Raw genomic sequence first — 23,656 nt, 5'->3', positions numbered from 1 at the left:
AAGGAAGGCGGCTCCGCGCATTCCCGCACAGATCATTGGGTTCACGGCCGCGCGCAACCGGCGGAGCTCGGCCTCTTCCTAGCGCCCTCATGCGCGCGCGCGCGTCCCCGGCCCCGAAGCTGGGCTTGCGAGGCCCGGGAAAAGCTCAGCCCCGCCTCCTCGCTCCCACGACGGCGGCTGCGCCCTGGGTCACACTGAGCTTTTTCTCTCGCGGTCGGTCCAGCGCGGGCGGAGCAAACGCGCAGGCGCCAATTACGACGCCTGCGGGGCGGGGGCGGATCACGTGTCAGCCGGAAAGCGTGGCCGCCGCCGCTTGCGCCTTCCGCCTCGGCGCGCCCGGCGGGTGCCGGGCCGCGTACGTCGTTTCCGTTTCCGCCACGTCTTTCCTCTTCCGGCCTTGGGAGACCCGGTGCGGGCTGCTTGCGGAAGGCGGCGGGAGCCATGGCGATGTTTGAGCAGATGAGAGCGAACGTGGGCAAGTTGCTCAAGGGTATCGACAGGTCTGAGCCCGGCCAGGCGGAGCGTCTGGCCACGCGGAATGGAGGAGCAGAGGGTGGCCGCGGCCCCGGGCTGGCGTTTCTCGTGGGGAGGGCATCCCGGAGGGAGTGGCGTTTTTGGAAAACAGCGCAGGGCGGCCGGGGGCGAGCCGAGCCCCCCACTCGGCCGCCTCTTTAATTGCCTTGAGACTGTCAGTAGGCAATGCTAGGGGCCAGATGGGACCGAGACACCCGCAGGCGGTGTCCCTGGACGGAGTTCCCATTCCGAAGGGGAGACCAACCCAGCCACACGTAGGAGTGGGCTGGAGCGGGCAGAGCTGTGCCGGGGGGAGCTGGGTAGTGAGGCGGGGAGGAAGCCACGTGTGTACCGCGGCACTGGCTGGCTGCGAGCTTGGCAGGCATCCCAGGCAAGACCCAGGACTCTGGTGGGCTTGGGGACCCCGATTTCATGAGAGGTTGTAGGGCCGATCCATTACCTGGGCAGTGGCAGGGAGGGAGGGAGAAGCAGGTTAGAGTGGCCCCCTGGCCCCACCAAGGGATGCCTTCCATCTCTTCTCTGCTCACCCCTCCCGATTCTCTGCTAGGTACAATCCCGAGAACCTGGCCACGCTGGAGCGCTATGTGGAGACGCAGGCCAAGGAGAACGCCTATGACCTGGAAGCCAACCTGGCCGTCCTGAAACTGTGAGTGTCTGGCCCGGTCCCCACCCCCACGTCAGCAGCTAGCAGCCTGCTGTTCCCTGCACGGGGGTGGGGGAGGGCAGGGGGGAGAAGGGGGTAGCTGGGCTGTGTGACACTAGGGAGGCCAGGGAAGTAGGGGCAGGAGGAGGGAGGAATTTTTAAAAATTAATTTCAGGGGCCAGTGTTGTGACGTAGCAGGTTAAGTCTCTGTCTGTGACGCCAGCATCCCATATGAGTGCTGGTTGGAGTTCCGGCTGCTCCAGTTCTGATCCAGCTCCCTGCTAATGCGCCTGGGGAAGCAGTGGAAGATGGCCCAAGTGCGTGGGCCCCTGCATCCGTGTTTCCACTGGTTCACTGTCAAATACTCCTGGCACCCGGGGCCGTGCTAAAGCCAGGAACTCAGTGTAGGTCTTCCCGGTGGATGGCAGGGACCCAGTCACTTCAGCTGTCACTGCTGCTTCCCAGGGTCTGCGATGGTGGGCAGCTGTGGTCCCGAGCTGAGACGGGCACCGAGCCCAGGCACTCGGCTGTGGGGAGGGCGAGGCTGCCCCCCCAGCCCACCCCACCCGCTCCCCGGGCTGTGTATTTATTTTGTGGCTGTCCTTGGTGAGCACGGGTCACTGTGTGACCCTGTCTTAGTGCTCTACTTCGCTGTGGGTGGACCTCGGGTTTCTTCCCTCTCGCGTGTTCTCTGACCCACGATCAGCTGTGTGGTGTTGGCAGGTTACATAGCCTTGGTGGTGGCATTTGTAAAGTGGGGCTTTGCGTCTGTGCGGGAGAGCAGCTTGTTACTGGCGAACACAAGTATTGGCTGCTACCCACACGCTGGCCACTGTGCTGCCAGCTTCGTGTGCCTCACCTGCTCACTGCATCCCATCGCTCCTGTGAGGGAGATGCGGGTGTCATTCTCTCTCTCTCGAAAGGCAAAGTGACAGAGAGAGGAGGAGAGACAGAAAGGGAGAGAGAGATATCTTCTGTCTGCTGGTTCCCCCAAATGGCTGCAATGGCCAGGGCTGGGCCAGGCCACAGCCAGGAGCTTCTTCTGGGTCCCCCATGTGGGTGCAGAGGCCCAAGCACTTGGACCATCTTCTGCTTACCCAGGCCATAGCAGAGAGCTGGATGGAGAAGCCAGGTCTTGAACCAGCACCCGTATGGGATGACGGTGTTGCAGGTGGTGGCCTTGTCCGCTATGTCACCACGTCAGCCCCTGTTTTTTGCCGAGACTTGAAGACGAGCCATCCACGGTTGTTCCGCTGGGAGTTTTAAACCTAGGCAGGCTGCTCCAGAGCCTGAGCCACTCCCCAGATGGCTCCTAGACTCACCTGTTAGTGAGTCTCTTGGCGCTGTCTGCGCTTCTGGGTAGTTGTGAGGTCAGACCATCCCCGTCTACAGAGCAGAAAGCAGGAAACTGGGAGGTTAAGGTTAAGCCAGAAAGTGTCACTGTGTGGACTCGAGCCCCGGCCTGGCCAGCTCCCAGGCTGCAGAGCACAGCAGTGGGCCACGTGCCGGGCACCTGGAGGTGCCCCCGTTCCATGTGTCTTGTCTCTCTGCCCAGGTACCAGTTCAACCCAGCCTTCTTTCAGACCACGGTCACAGCCCAGATCCTGCTGAAGGCCCTCACCAACCTGCCCCACACAGACTTCACGCTGTGCAAGTGCATGATCGACCAGGCTCACGTATCCTCCCGCGTGTCTGCCATGGGCCTGGGCCCTGCCCTCGTGGGGGGCCAGGTCAGGGCGATCCAGGCGCAGGGAACCCAAGAGCCCGCAGCCGTCTCGGACAACACAGCGAGTCGGCCATGGGAATGCCAGGGATTTCCAAGTGCAATGTGGCCAGGTCTCGCGGACACTGGGAGCCCTGAGAAGCGTTAGGCGCAGGGCGCTGGGAGTGGCCCTGTGCTTTGGAAAGGAGCCCCAGTGGTGCCAGCAGAGGGAGCCCTGGGTGAGGGACCTGGTCAGGGGAGGAGGGCCCAGTGCGGAGACGGCAGCCTCCTGCCCGCACAGTGAGCCTCCGGCTGTAGCCTGGCCGCTCCCCGCCTGCTCCTGACAAGGTGGGCGGGCCCTCGTGCCGGCAGGCCACACGGCTGCCTGTGCTGCCTGTGCTGTCGGGGCCGAGCCGAGGAAGGGCCGGTGGCTCTCGGAGCCTGCTCTGCTGCCTGTGTCTGTCTCCGGGCGTCTGTTCTGGCTTTGTGAGGAGCGGGAGCGTGGGTCACAGTTTAAGATGCAAAAGAGAAAACAGTGGAAAATAAGACTGACTCCCACCCCGCCCCCCACCCCATCCCTCTCCACCTCAGCACGGCTGAGGTTCCTGGGGGCTGTTCACGACATCTGCACGGCAGACAGGTGCGAGTGCTCGAGGGGCTTTCGGGGAGCTGGTGATGCGGATCAGGAGCCGCGTGGAGTTCCGAGTCTCTTGCGCTGGCGTTCATTCTGTATTCCATTCTCCCACAACGCTGGGACGCGGCCCCGTGTTCCCTTCGCCCCAGTGACAGTGTCTCGGCGCTGTCGGCGTGTGTTCTGCTCTGTGCGGGTCGCGTTTCCTGGTCACCCGCCTGCGGGGGTGCCTGTTCACCCCACCTGGGCCCCAGGGGAAATAAGATGGCTTCGTTTTCCCCTTGTTTCCTGAGCTAAGCCTTTTTAGGGAAGGGGATTAGAGGAGGGTGGGTGGGGAGGGCTGAGCGAGTCCCAGCCCCGGCCTCTAGGGCAGGGGTATGGACCTGGGGCCCACGGGCCCACAGTGGGCTGTGTAAGGCCCGAGAATCATTTGGTCTGACCCTGCCGAGGCAGCCACAGGTGGCACTTGAACTTCACTGCACCTGCGGCTGGCCACTTTGTAAGTTGGTGGTTTGGGCGGTGTGGGGGTGATGTCACCAGTACCGGCGTGGCCCTTGGCAGACAAAGGGCTCGTGCCCCCGGCGCTCCAGGCTCCCAGAGCTTTTTCCCTTAACGCTCGGCTCCCAGCAAGAAGAGCGGCCGATCCGGCAGATTCTGTACCTCGGAGACCTGCTGGAGACCTGTCATTTCCAGGCCTTCTGGGTAAGGTGCCCCAGTCCGGGGAGGAGGGCGCTGGCAGGGGTCATGAGCCACGCTGGCTGGCTGCTGGGCTGGACGGCAGTGCTCAGCCTGCAGGAGCTCATGGGGGCCCCGGGCACGCGCGCCCTCACCCCCAGCCCGGCCCTCTGTGCATCTGGGGCCTCCCCCTGCTGTTCCTCAGCCATTCCCAGTCCCAACCCCCCCCTCCCCCCCCGCCAGACGCTCCTGTGGGGTCAGCCCTCCCAGTGACCGTGCCTTGTTTCGGGGAGAATGCAGTGTTTCTCGTGCCTGCTCTACTCCCCGTCCTAGTTCTTAGATGTGCAGAGCGCCACAGAGGTGAGCCTCCCACACCCTGGCCTCTCAGTTCCCTAATTTCTTGGTCTCTTCTCTGCCTGACCTCAGCCCTCACGCCGGGTCATGCCCTGTACCAGTTCTTTTTTTCCCTATTTTATTTTCACCTACTTGAAAGCAATAGTGAGAGAGCACGTGCATCCACTGATTTGCTCCCCAAACACCCACAGTAGCCAGGCCTGAGCCAGGCTGAAGCCAGGAGCCTGGACCTCCATCTGGGTCTCCCACGTGGGTGGCAGGAGCCCAAGCACTCGGGTCATCATTTGCTGCCTCCCAGGGTGCATTAGCAGGAAGCTCAATCAGAAGCCGAGCAGCTGGGACGTGAACCTGCGTTCCCATACGGATGCAGGTGTCCCAAGTGGCGGCTTAACCCGTGGTGCCACCACAGCGCGCCCAGGCATCGTCTGGCCCCAGCCACCACTCTTGGGATCGTTAATGCCACTGTTTGTTGTGTGAACCCGGCCATTGCCCTTGCAGCAAGCCCTGGATGAGAACATGGACCTCCTGGAAGGCATCACCGGCTTTGAAGACTCCGTCCGCAAATGTGAGTGCTTGGAGCCTGGTCCATGAGGCACGGGGTAGGGACGGGCAGCAGGGGCCCGGGGCGGCCCCTCAGCAGCTTTGTCTGTCCACAGTTATCTGCCACGTTGTGGGCATCACTTACCAGCACATCGACCGCTGGCTGCTGGCCGAGATGCTCGGGGACCTGACAGGTAAGGCCCCTGGCTCCCTCGTGCCTGGGTGGGAGGTTGGGGGGCGGTGGGGGACCCTGGGCCTCCGGCTGCTCGTTTCCGAAGGACACAAGGACTCCCTTGGGGAGAGCCTGTGCCAGTCATTCATGGACTGGCCGCCGGCCATGTGGGCATCAGGCACACAGCAGTGAGCGGAACAGGATGGCACAGGTTGGCTGTCCTGGATCCCCCAGATCAGAGCTTGGCCCGAGTTGTGCTGTGAGCCACACCGCTCCCGGAGGGGGCAGCCTCAGGGGCGAGGGCTGCCTACAGCAGAGCTGACCAGCGGGGTCCTCCAGTGGGGTCCTATCCCTCGTGTTCACCGTTGGAAGAGGGGGCCGAGGGTGGGGAGGTGCGGAGTGAAAACCCACAACAGCTGGGTCCGGGGCTGGGCCAGGCCGAAACTGGTAGCTGGGGATTCAGTCTGGGTCTCCACACTGGTGGCGGGGACCCAGATACCCGAGCCGTCACCTGCCTCCCACACTGCACAGCAGCAGAGAGCAGTCAGAAGTGAGCAGCTGGATCTCGAGCCGGGCGGTCTAGCGTGGGATGTGTGCATCTGAGCCGAGTCTTCCCCACTGACCAGACGCCTGCCCCATTTTTGCCTTTTGCTCCAGTGGTTTGTGTCTGTATTTTGTGTGCTTTTAAAAAAGATATTTTGGGCTGGCGCCGTGGCTTAACAGGCTAATCCTCTGCCTTGCAGCGCTGGCACACCGGGTTCTAGTCCTGGTCGGGGTGCTGGATTCTATCCCGGTTGCTCCTCTTCCAGGCCAGCTCTCTGCTATGGCCCGGGAAGGCAGTGGAGGATGGCCCAAGTGCTTGGGCCCTGCACCCGCATGGGAGACCAGGAGAAGCACCTGGCTCCTGGCTTCGGATCAGCACGATGCGCCGGCCACAGTGGCCATTGGAGGGTGAACCAACGGCAAAGGAAGACCTTTCTCTCTGTCTCTCTCTCACTGTCCACTCTGCCTGTCAGGGGAAAAAAAAAAAAAAGATATTTTGAAGGAGATAGCAGAGAGAGAGGGAGAAAGAGACTTCCATCCACTGGTTCATGTCGCACATGGCCACAACGGCCAGTATTGGGCCAGGCCAGATCCAGGAATTTTTCCAGGTCTGCCACGTGGGTGGCAGGGACCCAAGGACTTGGGGCCATGTGCTGCTGCTCTCCCGAGTGCAGTAGCAGGAGGCTGGCTTTAAAGTGGAGCCGCCAGACTCGAACTGGTGCACACATGAGATTCCGGCATCGCAGGTGGCGGCTTTGCCTGCTACACCTCAGCGCCCATCCCCGAGACAAAAATGTTTCAAGTGGCCGCACACTCTCCTGCCTGACATCCAACTGCCATGTTTTCTCAGGGTGGAAAGAGTAATTGGTGGTAATAATGACATTGTAATCTTACAGTCATTTCAGGTAGCTCGTGGGGGAAATCAGGTTAGTAAACACTAACCAGGATTTGCCCTGGGAGAGAAAAGAGAAACACAAAATCAGTGAGGAGGAAAGGGTAGCAGTGGGAAGGGCGCCCCCTGGCTGCCGCCTGGGGGATAGCCACGCAGGGGTGGGCCGCGGCAGGGCTGTTGCTTTCCGGGCAGGAGGTCCCGTGGGCCCTGTGGGAGCGTGCTGGCTGACGTCCCTGTGCTGCCCGTGTGCCCCGCAGACAGCCAGCTGAAGATGTGGATGAGTAAGTACGGCTGGAGCGCTGACGAGTCGGGCCAGATCTTCATCTGCAGCCAGGAGGAGAGCATCAAGCCCAAGAACATCGTGGAGAAGATCGACTTTGACAGTGAGTGGGACCCCGGCCTGGGCAGATCCCTGCTGTCCTGGGCTGGGCATCTGCACCTGCCGGGCTCCCGGGCCGCTGCAGCCAGAGGCCACTCCCCCGGGAGGGAGGGAGGGGCATGCTGGATGGAGCCTTGTGGGCTGTCCCAAGTCTGCAGGGCCTTTTCCTCTTCCCTGCCCTGGGCCCCGGGGCCTCGTGTGCAGACTCTGCAGCCAGGATTGCTGGCTGGGACTCTGCTGCCCTGCTTCCTGGCTGGCTTCTCCCCGTCTCTGTTCCCACGCAGAAGCTGGGACGACAGAAGCGTGGTCGTGACACGCTGTGTGGCTTTTTCTTTTTCTTTCTTTTTTTTTTTTTTTAGTTCTGTTACACCTTTTTTCTTTTTTTGGTGAAAGGATTTATTTTACGTATTTATTTGAAAGGCAGAGTGGCAGAGAGAAAAACAGGCAGGTGTAGCTCTTCCTGTTTGCTAAGTCACGTGGTCCCCACAGCAGCCGCATGAAGCAGGTGCTGCCACTGCCAGTTACGGAGCGATAGGAGGGTGCGCCAGACAGTCTGGGAAAATGGAGCTGAAGGATGAATTTATTTTGCTGAACAAAAGGTTTGAAATGCATGCAGTGTTTTCATGATACACCTTTTCCCTGAACTTTCATTTGAAAAACAGAGACAGAGCTCTCCTGTCTGTTGGTCATTCCCCAAATGCCCCCAACATCTGGGGCTGGGCCAGATGGAAGCCAGAAGCGCAGAACACGGGTGGCAGGGATCCAAGAGTTCCTTGCCTCCCAGGATGCAATGGCAGGAAGCTGGAACTGGGAAGGCAGCAGGGGCCGGAGCCTAGGCCCTGCACGACACTGTATGAAGCACCTGCCCTTCCCCCTGGGCTTTCTGAAGCCCCTCGCAGACATCACAAAATGCCTGCCTGGCGGAAATATGAGTGTGAAATGAGCGAATCCATATGTAACGGCGACAAGCCAGTCACACAGCTGAGTGTGTGTTAGCATCACAGCATTGTATCATGCACACACGTTGACCTCACACAGCCTGCCTGATGGCTCAACAAAGCAAAACAGATGCTGTGTTTGCACACCGTCTCCCAGTCTGTGCCCTACGCTCTTGAGTGACTGTGGTGTTTAAAGATAGGAACAGGGGGGCTGGCGCCTGTACTGCCGGCATCCCATGTAGGCACCAGTTTGAGTCCCAGCTGCTCCACTTCCAATCCAGCTCTCTGCTATGGCCTGGGAAAGCAGTAGAAGATGGCCCAAGTCCTAGGGCCCCTTCACCCGCGTGGGAGACCTGGAAGAAGCTCCTGGCTCCTGGCTTCGGATCAGCACAGCTCCAGCTATTGTGGCTGCTGGATGGAAGACCTCTCTCTGCTTCTGCCTCTGCCTCTCTGTAACTCTGCCTTTTCAAACAAATCTAAAAAATAAATAATAAGTAAAAATAAAGATAGGGATTGGAACCAGGTGGTGCCCGCCAGAAAGCTTGGTAGGAACCCGGCCCGAGGCTGAGTGGGCACTGGGGTTCCCAGAACGCCTGTCCAGCAGCACATGGTGAATCAGTCGGTGCCAGTGCCCTTGTCCACGTCCCCGGGGTGGCTGCTGGGGTGCAGGAGGTGACGCTGTCGCCCAGGGCACCCACATCCATACTGGAGTGCCTGGGTTAGAGTCCCACCTCCAATTCTGATCCGGCTTCTTGCTGATGCGCCCCTGAAAGCAGAGATGATGGCCCAAGGATTGGGTCCCTGCCAGCCACATGGGAGACCCAGATGGGCTTCTTGGCTGATGGCGCCTGTTGGGCAATGAACCTGCAGATGGAAGAGCTCACTCTCTGTCGCTCTGCCTCTTGAGTAGATGAAAATAAACATTTAGAAAGGACAGGAATGAGCCACACTGGGTTGGCACTGGGTGTTGTGAGCATGTATTTTAAGATTTTTTTTTTTTTAATTTATTTGAAAGGCAGAATTAGAGGCAGAGAGAGAAAGGGAGAGAGGTCTTCCATCTGCTGATTCACTCCCCAGTTGGCCATAACGGCCAGAGCTATGCTGACCCAAAGCCAGGAGCTTCTTCTGGGTCTCCCAAGCGGGTGCAGGGGCCCAAGGACTTGGGCCGTCTTCTACTGCTTTCCCAGGCCATAGCGGAGAGCTGGTTCAGCAGTGGAGCGGCCAGGGCCCAAACCGGTGCCCACATGGGGTGCTGGCACTGCAGGCAGCGGCTTTACCTGCTACGCCACAGCGCCGGCTCCATGAGCGCATATTTCATCCTGCAGATGTTGGGCTGCTGCAGAGATGTGGGGTGGCCAGCCCGGGGTCACCCCGCTCATGGCGGCCGTGCGGGCTTGTGGACCTCTTGGCTGCAGAGTGTGTGTTGTGCTTAGCTGCTATGTCAGCGTCTCTGACAGTGACGGGGCCCAGCGGGGACTCGTGATCCACCCGGCTGGAGCTTGACCTCCGGGGCGTCCGCACTGGACCTGAGCGCCCCCTTTCTTCTTGGCAGGTGTGTCCAGCATCATGGCCTCCTCCCAGTGACCGCCAGGACGAATAAAGAGCTGCTGATCGAGCCCTGCTGTGCTCTGCTCTGTGGCCACCCGCGCCGCCAGGGGGCTTCTCTCTCCCCTTTGACTTCTCCCCTGCGCCTCCCTCTCCAAGCCTGTGTTCCCCTGTCTGGGGGGGTGAGGTGGGCGTGAGGATTCCAGGGCTTCGATCAGGGCCTCCTGGCCTTGTTCTTGGGAACGTGGGTCCTTGTTCATTTCAGGCTCAAAGACCCAGCAGCCAGGTTGCAGACAAAGCCTCGCCTCCCGGAAGTGGGTCTACAGCTCTCACGGAGGAGAGGGGAGCCGGGGGAGAGGACAGGGGCCGCCCTTTGAGCAAGGCACTTCTCCCAAGTCCCAGCCTGGTGCTGTGGGGCCCTGCTTCTGTCACTCGATCCCTAGATCCCAAGGTATTTGAGGCATCTGTCCAAGTGACCTCTGAGCCTGCTGTGTGCAGGGTGAGGGGGTGGGGCCTACAGGGAGGAACGCCACGGCGCTGCCCCCCAGCACTTCCTCTCGTCCTGTGGAGGGGGCGGCCTTCCCTGCGGCCCCAGTCACCCCACATTCCTCAAGAGGAGCCAGGGTGGGGCAGGCAACCTTTGCCCTGGGTCCAGGCCTGAGCACTGCCAGGAACTAGGAAGGGCCCCAACCCTGGGTCGGAACAACAGGTACTACTGCACCAGAGGCAACAGGAGACAGGGGGGCCGGGGTGGGGGCTGTTACCCACCCAGGTGTTTGTGCAGATTAGCAGCAGGCCCCCCCTCTGGGTGCGGACGGCTTTTGTCACGCCCTTGGCAGGTGTCCTGTGCATGACACAACCTGCACAACTGGCCATGGCTGTTCTGCAGGACAGAGGGGATGACCTTTACCTCCTTTGGAAGCCTTTTTTTTTTTTTTTTAAAGCAGCCGTGCGCTCTCCTAATTCCTATAACAGCTGGGACTGGAGCCCGGAGCTCAGTGGAGGTCCCCCATGTGAGCAGTGGGAACGCAGCGCCCACCACCGCCTCCCGCCTCCCACCTCTCAGGGTTGCAGGAGCAGAAAGCTGGAGTCAGGAGGCAGAGCTGGAACAGAAGCAGGCACCCCAGTGTAGGATGTGGGCAGTCGCCCCAGCCCCAGCCCTGCCAGACGCCCGCCCCTGGAGGCCGTATCTTCACCTGCTTGGTGGCCTGTCCTCTGACAGCAAAGAGGGCTAGCCTTGGGGAAACACTGAGCTCAAGCCCCTGGCTTCGGGCACATTAGCTCGCCTCTCCGTACCCAGCCTCCCACCCAGGGAAAGTAGTTGTACTCGCTTCATTAGCGCGAGTTAACAGCTGCGGACTTCACCCTGCACCTGCGTGTTGTGAGCCGTCATAAACCCACGGCTGCCTCAGATTCCATCCCGGTCCGGTCCCGCCCCGGGCTCCAGGCTGCTGTTGCAGCTGCTCCCAGAATCACCTGCTGACATCCAGCACCATCTCGTTCCCCACGGGGAGGGCACAGCCCTGGGTCCACCTCCCCCAGGTAGTGCTGACGGCGGGGTTCAGCGATTAGTGAGTTCTGCTGGAAGCTTCAAGGAACGGCAAACTGTAGCTGCTGGACTCCACCCTGCCCTGGAGCCCCTCCTGGTCCTCCCGCCGCCAGCCCTGCCCTGCCGCCATTGGACCCCCGGTAGACCCCTCAGCTGTTACCCCTGTTCTGGCTGCAAAGGGTGCACAAGGCCAGCAATTAAAGGCAGATTTTTCAATTTTTTTTAAATAAGGACTTCTTTATTTGAAAGGCACAGTTAGAGGAGAGACAGATCTCTGCTGGTTCACTCCCCAAATGCCTGCAATGGCTGGAGCTGCGCCAATCTGGAGTCAGGAGCCAGGAGCTTCCAGGTCTCCCACACAGGTGCAGGGGCCCAATGACCTGGATCCAGAGAGCTGGATCATAAGTGGAGCAGCCAGGACCCGCACCGGCGCCCATATGGCATGCCGGCACTGCAAGTGGCAGCTTTACCCACTATACCACAGCACCAGCCCCCAAACAGCATGTGAACCACTGCCAAACACCTGCCCCCAAGGGAGCCCTGGATTTCAACGTTGCGGGCTAGGGCTGTGCACCTCCCCTTGAGTGCTCTGGGCAGTTTCTAGGTGCCCACTGGGCACTTACTGGCTTTGTCACCCAAGGCGCCTGCCCTGCCCAGCTTCAGAAGCAGCCAGTGCGCCATGGCGGGCAGGCCGGTGCCCAGGCCTTGTCCCCTCGCTCTGCTTGCTCTTGGATCTCCCGCCTCTGTGGAAAGGGGTGCTCAGCTCCTAGACCTGGAGGTGCCTGTCTTCCAGGCCTCACCCGCAGATAGTCGGGCGGTGACCAGCCCCTGTCACAGCCCAAGTCCTGGCTGTGCCTCCAGGTTCTTCCCGCTCCCTGTTGCTCACACCTGGGGGCTGTCGATCTCAGCGAAGTCCTCTCAGCTCCACTTTCCCGAATCTTCCCGTTCCCCTCTCACAGGTCCCTGGTCTGTCCAGCAGCCTCCTCACCGGGCTCAGACTTCTGCAGTCACCGCAGCGGCCCCATAAATGCCTGACTCTGCACCCTGCAAATTTGCACTTCACTTCCTATTGCATTTACATAAAATGCGGATTCCTCAGTGTGGTTTACGCCTAGTCGCTTGTTCACTTAGGACTTTTTTCATTTATTTGGAAGACAGATCTTCCATCTGCTCGTTCACTCCTCAGATGCCCACAACAGCTGGGACTGGGCCAGGTGGAAGCCAGGAGCCTGAAACAGAATCTGTATCCCCCCTCGGATGACATCGCCCAAGTACTTGAGCCATCCCCAGCCGCCTGCCAGGACGCGCACTGGCAGGAAGCTGGATCGGAGGCAGAACCGGGCATTCCAATCTGGGATGTGGGCACCCCAAGCAGTGACACCGCGGTGCCACCTGCCTGCCTCCACTGAGCACTTGCCAAGCTTCCACTCCCTGCCGTCTCCGGCTGCAGAGACTGGAGGCCAAAACGATGATTCCCTGGGTCACGGGCCCGTGTTCTTGAGGGAGAGACAAGGGGCACAATCCAGAAATGACCAGGGTGTGTTAAGTGATGATGAGCAGGGGTGGGCATTGCGACGGCAGTGTGTTAAGCTCCTGCTTGGGACACCTACGTCCCATACCGGAGTGCGGGGATCCAGGTCAGAGTGCATTAGCAGCTTCCTGCTAATGCGCCTGGGATACAGCAGGTGAGAGGGCCCCCTGCCACCCACATGGGAGCCCAGGAGTTCTTGGCTCCTGGCTTCAGCGTGGCTCAGCCCTGGCTGGTACAGGCTTTTGGAGAGCAAACCAGCAAATGGAAGATTCTGTCCCTCCCTCTCCTGTCACTCTTTCGAATAAGTAACTGAAACTTCTAAACAGTGAAGGTAAGTAGACTGTGGACAAAAACTAAGCAGGGAGGGGTGAGGTGCAGTTTGCAGTAAGGTGGTCGGTGTGGGTGGGGCCACCAGGGGCAGGGGAGGTGGTGTGCAGCCTGTGTGCGCTCTGACGTGCAACAAGACCCTTCCCGGGAGACCTGGGTGTGGGTGTGGAGACAGGGTGCAAGGCCAAGTGCAGGATGAGGCAGCCCCTAGCAGGAGGGCGGCTGGAGGGCGCCCAGCTTCAGGAGAGCCTGTGCCATGGGGCAGCGTCATTTATCTGCGTTTGTTTGCCTTTATATCGCCGCCCTTCCCGCCTAGAGAACGAATGAGGCCGACAATGCTCAGACCATAGAGCCAGCCCTCAAGAACAGCAGCTCGCACGCAGCGGGTGCACATCGTGGGGGTGGGTGTTCGGTTAGGTTGCTGTGTTGGACACCTGCACCCCACGTCAGCGCGCGTGCTCTGAGCCCTGGCTTCTTTGCTCTGGTCCCGCCTCCTGCTAATGCCCACCCTTGGCAGAAGCAGGCCATGCTCAAGTGCTTGGGGCCCTGCTCCCACGTGGGAGACCCGGAAGAAGCTCCTGGCTCCGGATCAGCACAGCTCCAGCCATTGTGGCCACTGGGGGAGTGACCCAGTGGATGGAAAACCTCTCTGTCTCTCTCTCTCTTTTAAGATTCATTTATTTATTTGAAAGTCAGAGTTACAGAGAGAGAGAGAGAGAGAGAGAGAGAGGTCTTCCGTCGCTGGTTCATGTCCCAGATGGCCACAATGGCCGGAGCTGCGCCGATCAGGAGCCAGGAACTTCTTCTGGGTCTCCCACGCAGGTGCAGGGGCTCAAGCACTTGGGCCATCTTCCACTGCTTTCCCAGGCCATAGCAGAGAGCTGGATTGGAAGTGGAGCAGCTGGGGACTCGAACTGGTGCCCATATGGGATGCCAGTACTTCAGGCCAGGGCTTTAACCCACTGTTTCACAGCGCTGGCCCCAAGTCTGCCTCTTAAATAAATACATCTTTCTAAAAAAAAAAAAAAAAGTTTATTAACCCAGTTAAGATAGCCAAGTCCAAAAATCCTCTGCGCTCCCAGCCCCGGGTGTCTGTGCAGACGTCCGCCTTTCTCCGGGAAGCCTCTCGGAGCCTCTCTGCCCCAGCCTGGGCTCGCCCTGGGAGCTGTGTGCTTCTTAGCATTTGGCTGTCTTCCTTCACGTCCGGCAGGGACTTCTGCCTCTCTTCTTTCGTGTCGTGGCACCCTGCTGGCGTTCCACACGTGTTTGTTGAGTTCGGGCGGCCGAACAGGAGCACGTTCCACGCGGCTGCAGGCAGAAGACCCCGCCGGCGGAATCATTCCCAGCGCGTGCCCCACCCACACGCGGTCGGCGGGCGCGTTCCCGCGGGGCGGGGAGCGCGGCTCGTCCACGAGCCGCAGGGGTGGGGCGAGGGGCGCGGGGCGCGGGCTCTGCGCAGGCGCCGAGCTCCCGGCGGCGGTGCGGCTGGCTCAGGAGCGCGCGCGCGGGAGGGCGGCGGCGGCGCGAGGTGCGCAGGCGCCGGCGGAGGGCGGGCTGAGGCGGCTGTAGCGGCGGCGGCGGCGGCGGCTCCGGCAGAGGGGCGGGAGCTGAGGCGGGAGCGGACCGGCTGGTGGGCGAGCGAGAGGCGGCGGAATGGTGGACTACCACGCGGCGAACCAGTCGTACCAGTACGGCCCCAGCAGCGCGGGCAATGGCGCTGGCGGCGGAGGTAGCATGGGCGACTACATGGCCCAGGAGGACGACTGGGACCGGGACCTGCTGTTGGACCCGGCCTGGGAGAAGCAGCAGCGCAAGGTGCGCGGCCCGCGGGCCGGACGGGCTGGACGGGCGGGGGGGCGGGGGGGGCGAGGCCCCAGGAGGGGAGTGGAGCATCCGTGATGGAAATCAGGGGTCCCGAGGAGGAATTGGCGGGCCCGGGCGCGCCAGGATGCGTCCTGGAGGCAGGAATTGGGAAGCTGAGACACGTAGTCGGCGGCCTAGCAGGGTTTGTGGGGGTCTAAAGAAAGGAATCGAGCCCCGTGGAGGGCGTGCCGGGCTTGGGCGGGGAGCCGGGGAGCCGAGGGCACGGCTGGGGAGGCCGAAATGGCTCGCAGCTCCGAGGAGCGGCTGGCAGTGCCCCTCGGGGGCCCTGGGCGTCTGCGAGGGGAATCTGTGGGCCAGGGTGGAATGGGGGTGTGGGGAGTCCGGAGGGGGCCTGCGGCCTGGGTGGGGGTCCGTTGCAGTGCAGAAAGGCCCGAAGGAGGTTGGAATCCGGGAGTCTTGGTGGTGGGGGGGGCGTAAAGAGGGTGAAGATGGAGTGGGGGTGCCCGGGGAGGGGTTGTGGGGTTTGGAGAAGGGAGGGAGGACTGGGGAGGAAATAACTGGTCTGTGGAAGACAGGGGGGCTAGTGCGTGAGTTGGGGCGCTCAGGAGGGCCAGGTGCGGAGGGGAGCAGTTAGGGGCCTATGATTGGAAGAAGGTGAGAGTGATTTGGGCTGCCCTGTTGTAAGGGGAAGGAGGGGAGGACCTGGCGGGGAATGGAGAGGCCCCGGGGTGAGGGGCTGTGCTGGGGAGGGCTCTCGGGAGCCTCGTGGGAGGTTGAAAGCTTAACCAGGGGTCGGGGCCGCCCGAAGAAAAGGTGGTCTGGCAGAGGTGAGGGTGGGAGGGACCGGGCGCTGGAATGGCGGCTGGGGGAGGAGGCTGCTTTAGGAAAGAGAACGTGTGATGAATGGACTGAGACAGGCATTTGGGAGGGGGCTGGGATCCCGTCCTGGGGGAGGAGGGGCGAGGGTGCACAGGAGGAGCTGAGTCTGGGGCGGGGGGCAGGTCCCCAGGCAGAATCTGGTCCCCCGTGGAAGCAGCGGAGGAGCAGACCACAGCGGTGACAGGGCGGTGGGGGCCTCATCCAACGTGGGTGGGAAGGGTGGAGCGCCGGGCTGGTCTTGGGTTCCAGGGTGTGCAGGAGGAGCATGCTGGGGGCGCGTGGGGAGCGGCCGCTCAGAAGTGCGCGGGTGGCGGTGGGGGCGCGTGAAGTTGGACTTGGAGCTCTCCCAGATGAGTTACTGAGCAGCCTGGCCTAGCCCCTCTGCAGAGGTGGATTGAATGGGGTTGGTGGACACTTTTCAGGAGCCTAGGGGCAGACTCGGAGGTGGGGTGGGCGGGGTTTGCGTGGTGAGAGTGCCTGGACTGGAAGCCTGTTGAGGGCGGGAGGTGGTGCCCCGGGGGTGGCACAGGCAGCCCCGCCTGGAGGAGAGAGGGTGGTTCGAGCAGCCGGGAGGTGGGGCCCGGCATCACCTTGGGTAAACGACCAGCGACAGCTTGAGTTTCCTTGTGGGTAGTAACTGGGGTGGAGGAGTGGCGGTGTCCTTATCCGCTGCCCCACCTGCCTCAGGTTCCGGGGATGGAGAATGCTGGGATACCTGACGCGCAAGGCTTTTTTGGGGGAAGGGGAGGTCCAGTCTGGAGCCTGAGCAACAATGTGCTGCCTGAGGCCGTGCCAGGCTGGAAAAGGTTCAGAGTTGCCAGGGAGCTGGGTGGGGGCCAGGGGCCACAGCATTGTGTGTGGGAACGCCTGGGGTGCCCCTGCCGCAGCTCCAAGGAGCCCTTGTCAGGTAGAGGGGTCCCTCCCTTTCCTGTCCTCTGCCACTCCCCAAGTGACTCTTTGCTGGCTCCCTTCCACTCCCTTCTGGGAGTCAGGGTGTGTACTTGTGCTGTGCTTATAGACTCGCTTGCCCACAGGGCGAGGCTGGGGCCCCATTCAGGCTCAGGGCGGAACCGGGACTCACCGGAACCCCCAGGCTTTCCTGCTGTGTGTCATGCTGGCTCCCGCTCCTGCTCCCGCTGCCCGGGCCAGGCAAGGTTGCTGGGAGGGTAGCTCACGGTGTCCTCCCACACCAGCTGCCTTGGCTTCTCGGCAAGTGCCAGGTTCTCCTTCGTCCTGCTTTGTACCTGCTCCTACAAATATTTACACTCGGCCGTCTGTGGGGGAAACGAATTGCCTCACCTCTGCGCCCTTTCCCATTACAGGCCAGGCAGCGTTTATGAGCTAGGGAAGGAGCCATGGAGAGACATACACGAGAGTGTGCAGTTCTTCCCCTTCCAGAAAACCCACTACCACACCAGAGGCTGGGCTTCTGTGTCGCAGTAGTGAATGACAGACTGCCTGCCCAAGGCCAGTCCATGGGCACAGGGCAGGGGCAGCGCTCGCCATGGTCACCTGCTCTAAAGATCTGCATTCAGGACCGCTGTAGGCTTTCAGAGCCTGTGGAATCCGATTCTCCTGGGAATGAAGCAGGGGGCTGGCGAAGGGGGTGTGTGTCCCACTTTTACCTCGAAGCCCTTTGCTCGGACTCCCAGGGTCTGACTCTGGGATCATGCTCCTGGCTCTGTGACCCAAGCATTGTTGACTAACTAGTTTATGCAACAGTTTTTACCTGGGCGATGGGAGGGCTGTAAGTGTTCTGGAGGGTGTCCAGGACTGGCCTGCTCTTTCTTGAGCAGTTCTAGCTCTGGGCCACAGGCCCCTCCCTCAGGGCCTGAAGGGGGCCGAGGTAGCCTGGCCAGCGCCTGCTCCTGCAAGGGCGCTCTTGGGACAGAGATTCCAGAACTTCCTAGGGCAGCCAGGGGGAAACGCTTGTTAAGCCCACGTGTTCATTTTCAGGGCCTCAGGGTTTAGACCATGAACTTTGGCTCAGGGTGTATTCATTGCGAGTTAATTATTTGAAGGTTCTTATGGTGGTTTTTTCTCTCTTCCCCAAGTAGGTCTTTTTATTTTTATTTTTTTTTGAGGCTAAGGATAGAGGCCCCAAAGTAGCCATCTGTTATTTTCTGCTGTTACTCTAATTGCTTGCCTCTTAGGATCTGGTGAAGACTAATAGGTCTTTAGCAGTTTTCAAAATTGAATAATGTACTTTCAAAAAAAAAAGTAACCAAACTACATTGTCATCTAGAAATTAGCCTGTGAATCGGTGAGGGGCGCAGGTGTACTGTGTGCGCCCACCTAGGGGAAGCTGCTCCTGCGCTTTAAAATGGGACTTGGCTAATGACCGGGAGGGCAGAACTGACTGGTGCCGTGGAGTGGCGCCTGCCATTTCACCTATCCTAGGCAGGCTAGGGCGTGGGCCTGGGTTTGCCCTCTGCCTTTGGAAACACGCTCTCTGGTCCTGGGACCTACAGGGGCGGCTACTTGGACAGCAGAGAGCTGACTCACCCTCCAGTTGGAACTGGTGCTAAAAGCTCCCATTTAATGGCAGCCAATTGCCTGGCCTCCAGTGGGAAGCTTTGTGGGGAAAGTTTGGGGAAAGTGTTGCAGGCAAACAGGCTCAGGAAGTGAAGATGGTATCTGACAGCCAGGTGCTGTTCCAGTCTGAAGAAGCAGGCAGGGAGGTCAGTTAAAATGTGGACGTGTGCGCTCAGGTGTCCCGCTGATCAGATGGCCAGGAGCAAGGGCAGGCCTGGACTCCAGTCTCAGCCTCCAGATCTGGTTCAGCTGCACCCTTTGCAGAGTAACTGAGTGCATAGCACAGTTACCTGGCCCTGCTGTCTAGGGGGTGATAGCAAGGAGCATGGAGCCGGAAAGAATTGATTTGGGAAGGTGCAGGGAGCTTGAGATTGTTGCGACGAGCGCTTCGGGCTTTTGCTCTCCTGCTGGGAGTTGTACAAGCCTTTGACCAGAGCTCAGGGTTCTGTAAGAACCAGCTCCCTTGCTGCTGCTGCTGTGTTCTGCAGGGGAAGAGTGATTAGGGAACAGCTGTTTGCGGTAGTATCGCTTGCTCGTTCAGGTTTTCCGAACCCTGAAACCTCATAGTTACCTCCTCGCAGGCGCTGAGTGTCTTCTGGACCCGCGCGGCCCCAGCATTATCGTCTGTTCCTTCACCTAGCTGATGTCCAGGCGGCCATTAGTCACACTCAGATCATTCCCCTTGGTCCCCTTCCGCCGCCCTTATGTATGTATTTACTTCACAGAGCTGGAGAAACGCTCACGTTACCTTCCGGTTTTTCCTCTCCTTTTCTTTTTTGATGGAAATAAGAGGCAAGTGATAGTTGGTAACTCAATGGCAGTAACTGAAACACTGACCCATTAAAGGGGAGACGGAAGTTCCTACTTGAGCCAGATACAAACACTGTCGTCCACGAGAGTTTGAAAGAAGTCTTTATGCCCTGGGTGTGCTGAGTGCTGAGGATCGGTCTCCTTTTGCATGGGTTTAAACTTTGAAACATCAAAGGAGAATTACAAGGAAACTGTTTTATAGTGTTGGCAGTGTTGGCGCCAGAATTTGTTATAAAGTGTCTGAAAGTAGTACAAGTATCACTTTTCTTCAAGAAGCTTTATAAGTTACATTGTAGTATCCCAGGTATGGAGGAGCAGAAGGTTCAATGAATCAAAGAGAAACAGGCGTTCTAAATCCCATCCTCTGTTTGAAGAGCGATCTTATTGCTGGGGGGTGGGAGAGGTTGTGTTCACCTGCTGCCCGGGAGCGGGGAAGGTTGGGGGGTGAGCCCATGTGCTCCAGAAGGTGGAAGCTTTGCCTGTATTTAATAGACGAGTGTCTTCACGTCCGCGCTTGGGCAGTGTTGTCTAAGTATGGTCTCCCTGGGATTTTAAAACTCCCTGAGACATTTGTCTTGGTGTTGTGCCTTTTTTGGTTGTGTTCCTTCGCGTCCCCCACCCCACCCTCCTGAACAACAGGCGCTAACTTGGGATGCCCGTGGGAAGCCCTTAGTGCTGTGCTGTGACTTGGTCTCCTCCCCACCACCTTGAGCAGCAGCTGCTGTGGGAGACCCGGTGGCGTCTTCTTGGATGTGATTTACTGAAGTGTTACCTAAAAGCGAGTGGCTGGAGTTTACTGGGGATTTGCTGTTTGCCACCTGCTGCCGTGTGGGCTCCTGCCTTCCACGCCCCCAGCATAGGAGACCGTCCTGTGGTTTCCCAGCCAGGGCAGGCTGCTGCGCTTGCCTTGGTGGTGGGCCCATGCTCAGTTCAGGTGTCTGTACTTACTACTTTTGTTTGAGCACGTGCGCATTTTTAATTCTGTTTTCGAAGGGAAGTTGATATGAGTATGGTGAATGGCAAATCTAGCTTTCCTGGCCATAAATGGAAGAAAACTGCAAAAATAAACACATTGGAAACAAAATGGCGGAGCTAGGTTCTAGCAGGGTGCTGTTGGCCTGGGTCTGCGCCCTTTGTAAAACAGATTGATTGACAAGTGTAGGTGAGGCGCTAATGACCCAACAGGGACTTCTCTTTGAAGTCCTCTGTTTATAAGAAGATCAAAGGGAATAACCGTCTTCGCTGATGTAATTCAAGGTTTAATGGAAGGTGTGGATAATGTGTGCACGCTGAAAGGAAAAAGCCTCATTTGACTTTCACACATGAGGCGGGACAGAGCCTTAGCCAGGAGCACACACGTCCCCTGTTACTTTGTGGCACTGTCCCATTGTACTAGACTTGACGTATTGCTCATGCCTGGGTGATACTTGATTCCCTGTTCAAAAAAAAAAAAAAAGATTTAGTTGAAAGGCAGTGTTACAGAGACAGAGGTAGACAGAAAGATCTTCCATTCATTCTCCAAATGGCCACAATGGCTGGGGTTGGACCAGGAGCCTGGAACTCCAATCTGGGTCTCCCACTTGGGTGCCAGGGGTCCAGATACTTGGGCCACCTTCTGCTTTTCCCAGGTGCATTAGCAGGGAGCTGGACCAGAAGTGCAAGAGCGGAATTGACCTATGGGATGCCTGCATCACAGGCAGCAGCTTAACCCGCTGCGTCACAAATCCAGCCCCTTGGCTGCTCGGTGCTTTTGAATGGTAGGGCCGGGACCTGTGCTTGGCCTGCTGGCCGGCACCCACACCCCAGAGCAGAGTGCCTGGCTCCCGTTCTGGCTCTGCTGCCGACTGCAGCTTCCCAACGCGGATCCTGGGAGGAGGCAGTGGTGACGGCTCAGGTGATTGGGTCCCTACCACCCGCTTGGGAGACCTGGGTTGTTCCCAGCTCCTGTGTTGGGCCTTTCGGGAGTGAGCTAGCAGCTGGGAGCACGCTTGCTTGTGCAAGTGCACGCGCGCTCTCTGCCTCTGCGCCTCTCAAAAAAAAAAAAAGTTACAGCTTTTTTTTTTTTTTTTTAATGAAACCAGGCATGTTGTAAATATAACAGTTGTGGGTTTACCGCTCATTCTTCACATAGCCAGTTCTCTTTAAGGCTCCAGTTTTCTTACCCATACATGGCTCCCGTGAATAAAGCCCCCTGCTACCCCATCTGGGCATTTGAACCCTGGATTCTGAAAGCGGCGCCCTCCTGCTGAGTTAAGAGAGGCTTATTTAAATGTTTCTCTTCCAAATATCAGAGCAGACCACATGCTTTGTCTCCCAGTGGAACCAGCATCTTGGGGCAAAAGTAACTGGTAGCAGCAGTGACCACTCTGCTGGACACCATGAAGTCATCCTGGGAAATATCCTGGTTGGTGTTGCAATGATTGAATGGGATGAGAAAACACCAGCAACACAATAGCATTTGTGTCCTCAGCTTCGGGCAGGAATAAAGAAGACATTGTGGTTTGTTTTATGCTTTTTAAAGTTACTGCCTCCCCCCCACCCCACCAGGTGTGGGGCTGAGTGATGTCTCTCACTGCCTTTATAGTGGGTTTTCCTTTTCATCTTTCCCCCTCCCTGACGCTCTGGAGGGTGGGTGCTGGACAGGAGGCGGTGCCCAGGCAGCCAGGCACACCCCTCCGGCTTCCCGCGTCGTGTCGGTGGTCTCCTGGCCTCCTAGAAGCCCGAGGTCGTTTCCGGGTCTCCACCTGAGTAGGAACTCCGCTCCCCATTCTGAGGACGTCTTCACTGGCTGCCAGCTAGAGAGGGATTCGCTGCCCTTCCCTCCTCCCTCTTCGGGTGGTGGAGGAGGCCAGTTTGAGGGTAGGCGCGTGCAAGTGAATCAGCATCCAGGCACGCTGGGAGATTGCTGGGGCGGGGGCGTCGCAGCGCGAGAGTGTGTGGGTCCGCAGCGTCGGTTCCTGAGATGGCAGCCCTGGCCTCACCACGCCAGAGCCGACTTCAGCCCGTGTCCTCAGGGCCTCGGCATGTGCTGAGCAGCCCGCTCCAGGATCAGTCCTTGGCCGGGGTGGGAGGGGAGAGTGTTTAGTGGACATCACCGTGGAGACCAAGCTGCTTACTGTTTGGGGCAGTGCCACCACACCGGAGGCGGCGCTGCTGGTGGGCTGTGGGGCTCCTGGGCAGAAGGAAGAGGTTACCAGGAAGATAGCCACATACCCAGGGGGCTGTGCGGGCTAGGGGGCCCAGGGCCTCTGTCCATTGGGCCAGGCCATTTTGTTGATGAGGGGAAGGCATTTGCACCATGAAAGCTTCTGAAAGCCGAAGCCCCGCTGTTGGCTTTGTGGCCGGGACGTGTGTGCTTTTTGTCTACACATCTAGAGCTGGAATCTCAGCTATGTGACTTCTTAACAGGGCAAAATGTGCCTGCATCTTTTTTGCCTGCTTTCACAAACAAATTAAAAGGAACTCAAGTTTCCAGCGAATCCCATGCACAAATAACATTTTTTAAAAATCCACATCCTTCCTGCCCAAACTCTGACAGCCAGTAAACTTTTTTTCTCTCTGTTGCCCTCCCCTTTGTAAGAAAGCGACTGTGCTTAACTCTGCGTCTGGTGAAAACGTGGTCTGTCTGCCACAAAGAGCTGCTTTGGCTCTGACTGTCATGGCTTGCTTTGGAAGGTTGTTTCTTCTTTCAATTTAAGACTTGTGTGATCTTCTAGTACTGGCCTATAAAATTCAAAATGTCTGGGAGCAGCCGACCTGCCAGGCTGGTTCCAGGACAGTCTGAAGAGCTGGCCCTCCTCACAGGCGGGCTGCTAACCAGCCATGATTCAGGTCTTCAAGTCCTGGAGGGTGGCCAGGCAGTAAACATGACTGGGATTGTGGGCTGGGTTTTTTTCTTTCTTTTTTTTTTTTTTTGATTATTTGAACTACACTGCCAAGACTGTGGCAGGGTTTGACTTCGTGTACAACAGCAAGGCCTGTGTGAGGGTGTCCTTTCCCAGGACTGCAGCTCCCAGTGGGGTGAGAGGAATTCCTTACATCAGCTAATGGGGGGGGGGGCTTCTCAGCTAATTTGCGAGCCTAATTTGCCCCCTTCTTGGCCAGTTTGCGAGCCTAATTTCCCGTTCTCTTTCCTTTAACTTTCTTTAAATCCCTGATGAGGGACAAGCCGTGGAAAAGAATCTAGCCCCCTGCGAGCGGCGGGGGCGGGGGGGGGGGGGGATGATTAGTTAATGAGTCAGGCCCAAAGCTGCAGGCAGGTAAGGGAGTGGTTCATCCTCTGCTTTGCACAGAAACACCCAGACGTTGAACGAGAACACGCTTTGACGATAATATTGGGAGACTCAGAGCAGCTACCTTCGACTTGAGAATGTTCTCGGCCTCTTTAATAAACAAGCTCAACGCAGTCCTTGCCAAATACGGCCTGCTCTCGGGCTGCGGGGTTAGCTTGGGAGACAACTGTCTTGCCTAAGAATAAATACATGTTCCTATCGAACATTCCACGCATAGTTTAAACATGAGACCTCGGAGTAGCAGATCAGCTCTGTGGGCTCAGTTCTGTCAGAGAATGAGGGTCTTTGGGGCTAGCCAGTGGCCACCGCAGAAATCAGGTGACCAGATGCGAGTCACCTTCCATCTTGTTTCTAGATGTTC

At 58.8% G+C, this 23,656-nt stretch overlaps 2 protein-coding genes across 8 annotated transcripts in view; both read left to right on the top strand.

The window, feature by feature from the left end:
• The first annotated feature begins 365 nt into the window (after positions 1 to 365).
• Positions 366 to 11,329, top strand: EIF3K (eukaryotic translation initiation factor 3 subunit K). 2 transcript variants are annotated; one of them, XM_062176820.1, is made up of 8 exons: positions 366 to 500; positions 1,082 to 1,180; positions 2,733 to 2,853; positions 4,138 to 4,212; positions 5,038 to 5,104; positions 5,196 to 5,273; positions 6,944 to 7,069; positions 8,285 to 8,328. In XM_062176820.1, the coding sequence occupies exons 1-8, from the start codon at positions 442 to 444 to the stop codon at positions 8,311 to 8,313; spliced, it is 654 nt and encodes a 217-aa protein (XP_062032804.1). In that variant the 5' UTR covers positions 366 to 441; the 3' UTR covers positions 8,314 to 8,328. The 2 variants fall into 2 exon arrangements, with proteins under 2 accessions (XP_062032804.1, XP_062032803.1); XM_062176819.1 differs by lacking the exon at positions 8,285 to 8,328 and adding an exon at positions 9,556 to 11,329 and having other exon boundaries at positions 368 to 500.
• A 3,216-nt stretch (positions 11,330 to 14,545) lies between these two features.
• ACTN4 (actinin alpha 4) overlaps positions 14,546 to 23,656 on the top strand; it is a 63,792-nt gene continuing 54,681 nt past the window's right edge. For 5 of the 6 annotated variants that reach the window (XM_062177693.1, XM_062177692.1, XM_062177694.1 and 2 more), the window contains exon 1: positions 14,546 to 14,770. In XM_062177693.1, the coding sequence (XP_062033677.1) occupies positions 14,609 to 14,770 (162 nt within the window). In that variant the 5' untranslated portion in view covers positions 14,546 to 14,608. The remainder of the gene's footprint in view (positions 14,771 to 23,656) is intronic. The other variant, XM_062177691.1, reaches the window with a different exon arrangement.

The sequence above is a fragment of the Lepus europaeus genome, chromosome 19 (genome assembly GCF_033115175.1).
Source record: "Lepus europaeus isolate LE1 chromosome 19, mLepTim1.pri, whole genome shotgun sequence".
Classification (NCBI taxonomy): Eukaryota; Metazoa; Chordata; class Mammalia; order Lagomorpha; family Leporidae; genus Lepus; species Lepus europaeus.
Note: the sequence above shows the minus strand (reverse complement) of the source record. Positions and strands in the feature narration are given on the sequence as shown.